The 2,004-nt window shown below is 35.0% G+C and overlaps 1 protein-coding gene across 7 annotated transcripts in view; it reads right to left on the reverse strand.

Moving 5' to 3' along the window:
* The window catches only part of LOC106872491 (PP2C-like domain-containing protein CG9801), a 107,074-nt gene that overhangs the window by 80,421 nt on the left and 24,649 nt on the right, over positions 1–2,004 (reverse strand). For 2 of the 7 annotated variants that reach the window (XM_052974001.1, XM_052973999.1), the window contains exon 1: positions 1,552–1,823. The exons of 2 other annotated variants lie outside the window; for them this stretch is intronic. In XM_052974001.1, the coding sequence (XP_052829961.1) occupies positions 1,552–1,577 (26 nt within the window). In that variant the 5' untranslated portion in view covers positions 1,578–1,823. Of the gene's footprint in view, positions 1–1,551; positions 1,827–2,004 lie in introns of those variants that run through there. 3 more of the 7 variants (XM_052973997.1, XM_052973998.1, XM_052974002.1) reach the window with 3 other exon arrangements.

Below are 2,004 nucleotides of genomic sequence, written 5' to 3' on the forward strand. Positions count from 1 at the left end.
TTAAAGATGTTCTATTGAAATGCCTTATTACTCATATATATGATGATGATGATGATATAATGTAAAGGAATAGGGATTTGAGACTTGGGTAGGTTCCTTATTAAGGACATCTTGGGACATTAGGACACTTATCCAGCAAAAGCACGTGTGTCAGATTGGAACTTAATAGGAATAACATTGTAATAAACAAGTTTTGAACATGGAATAATTCTCCATTCTTCTGTATGATGTCTTCTGTACATACACACGTGTGCACACACACATGCACGCACTCCTGAAAATTACTGGTATGTATTTTATTGATTCTGCAGAGATGTGATATAACCTAGAAATGAATCTAAATGATGACTGTAAGACATAATTTGATATACTTTCATTTCTAGTATGAAATGTTACTGGACAAAACTGTACACACACACACACACACATCCGTACAAGGAGTGTTGTAGAAATTCTAAAGAAAAATATAAGTAATTTATGTAAATAATGTTCATTTCTCTCATTGGCACATGGCTACAAACTTGTTGAAGAATTAAGTGGAAGAAGCGAAGCGGATTCAATTCAAAATGTCAACTTTAAGTACTTGTAACTTTTAGATGTACTTCATCTCATGTGAGACAAATAAATTATAGAAAAGTATTTAACACACATTACAAATGACAATAATATTGACCCTTTTTACTGTAGGTACAAAACTGAAAATTTGGGGGAAGGGGTTTGTCGATTACATCATCCCCAGTGCACAACTGGTACTTATTTCATGAACCCTGAGAGAATGAAAAACAAAGTCAACCTTGGTGGAATCTGAACTAGGAACATGAAGACGAATGGAATATCACTCAGCATTTTGCCCAGCAAACTAACGATTCAGCCAGTTTGCCACTATAATAATAATAATAAAAATAATAATAATAAAAATAATAATAATAATAATAATAATCCTTTCTACTAAAGGCACAGGGCCTGAAATTTTGCGGGAGTGGACTAGTCAATTACATTGACCCCAGTTTTTGACTGGTACTTAATTTATCAACCCAAAAAGGATGAAAGGCAAAGTCAACCTCGGCAGAATTTGAATTCAGAACATAGCAGCAGACAAAACACAGCTAGGCATTTCACCCAGTGTGCTGACGGTTCTACCAGCTCACTGCCTTCATAATAATATTCAGATTTTACCAAATTATCGGTAATTTTAGGGGAAAGGTAAGTGAAGTGCTCAACCAACACAAAGAGCTGGAAAAAAAAAAACTGTTGCTAAGCATTTTACATGATGCAATAATTCTACAACCACCAACTATAATAATAATAATAATAATAATAATAGGATTTCTAAATATTGTGAGAGCATCCTTGGACAACATGTTAACTTTGCACAAGTTTATAAAAGTTTTTTTCAACACACACACCCAATTGCTTTTGAATAAAGGGAATTCCTGATGCTTCTTTTCAATCCAGGAATACTAAAGATGATAACAATAGTAATCATAATCAGCTAAAACAACAATAAAAATGATAATAATAATAATAATAATAATAATAATGCATTCTGACCTTCTTGGTAAAATTTTTCCAATCATTCTTCATGTCTGGTAATAACAATCTCCAATGAAATAGCATTAGTACAGAGAGAGGACAGAGAGAAAACGAAAAAAACTTTAGTGAAACTATTTCTAGCTGTGGTCTCCTCTTGGCTGGCAAAGTCAGCTGTCTCTGAGTGAAGTGAGGTTTTTAACTAGCAGCAACTGTTTTTGTTGGTCTAAAATGACATTCCTTATACAGTGGACAGAGGTGACTGGCAGAAAGGGAAGGAGTAAGTGGTATAATGAGGAGATATCGGTTGGCGGTGAGGTGGGGGGGAATCATAAAGTGAGGGGAAGAGAACAGAAAAGAAAACATGCAGTGCTTGTTGTGTGTGAAAAGGGGGGAGGGAGGGGAGAGAGAGAGACATAGGGAGAAAAAGAGGAGTAGAAAGTAAGAGTGAGAGGGAGGAAAAGGAAAGTGGGG

Source organism: Octopus bimaculoides, chromosome 17 (assembly GCF_001194135.2).
Source record: "Octopus bimaculoides isolate UCB-OBI-ISO-001 chromosome 17, ASM119413v2, whole genome shotgun sequence".
NCBI classification, from domain to species: domain Eukaryota; kingdom Metazoa; phylum Mollusca; class Cephalopoda; order Octopoda; family Octopodidae; genus Octopus; species Octopus bimaculoides.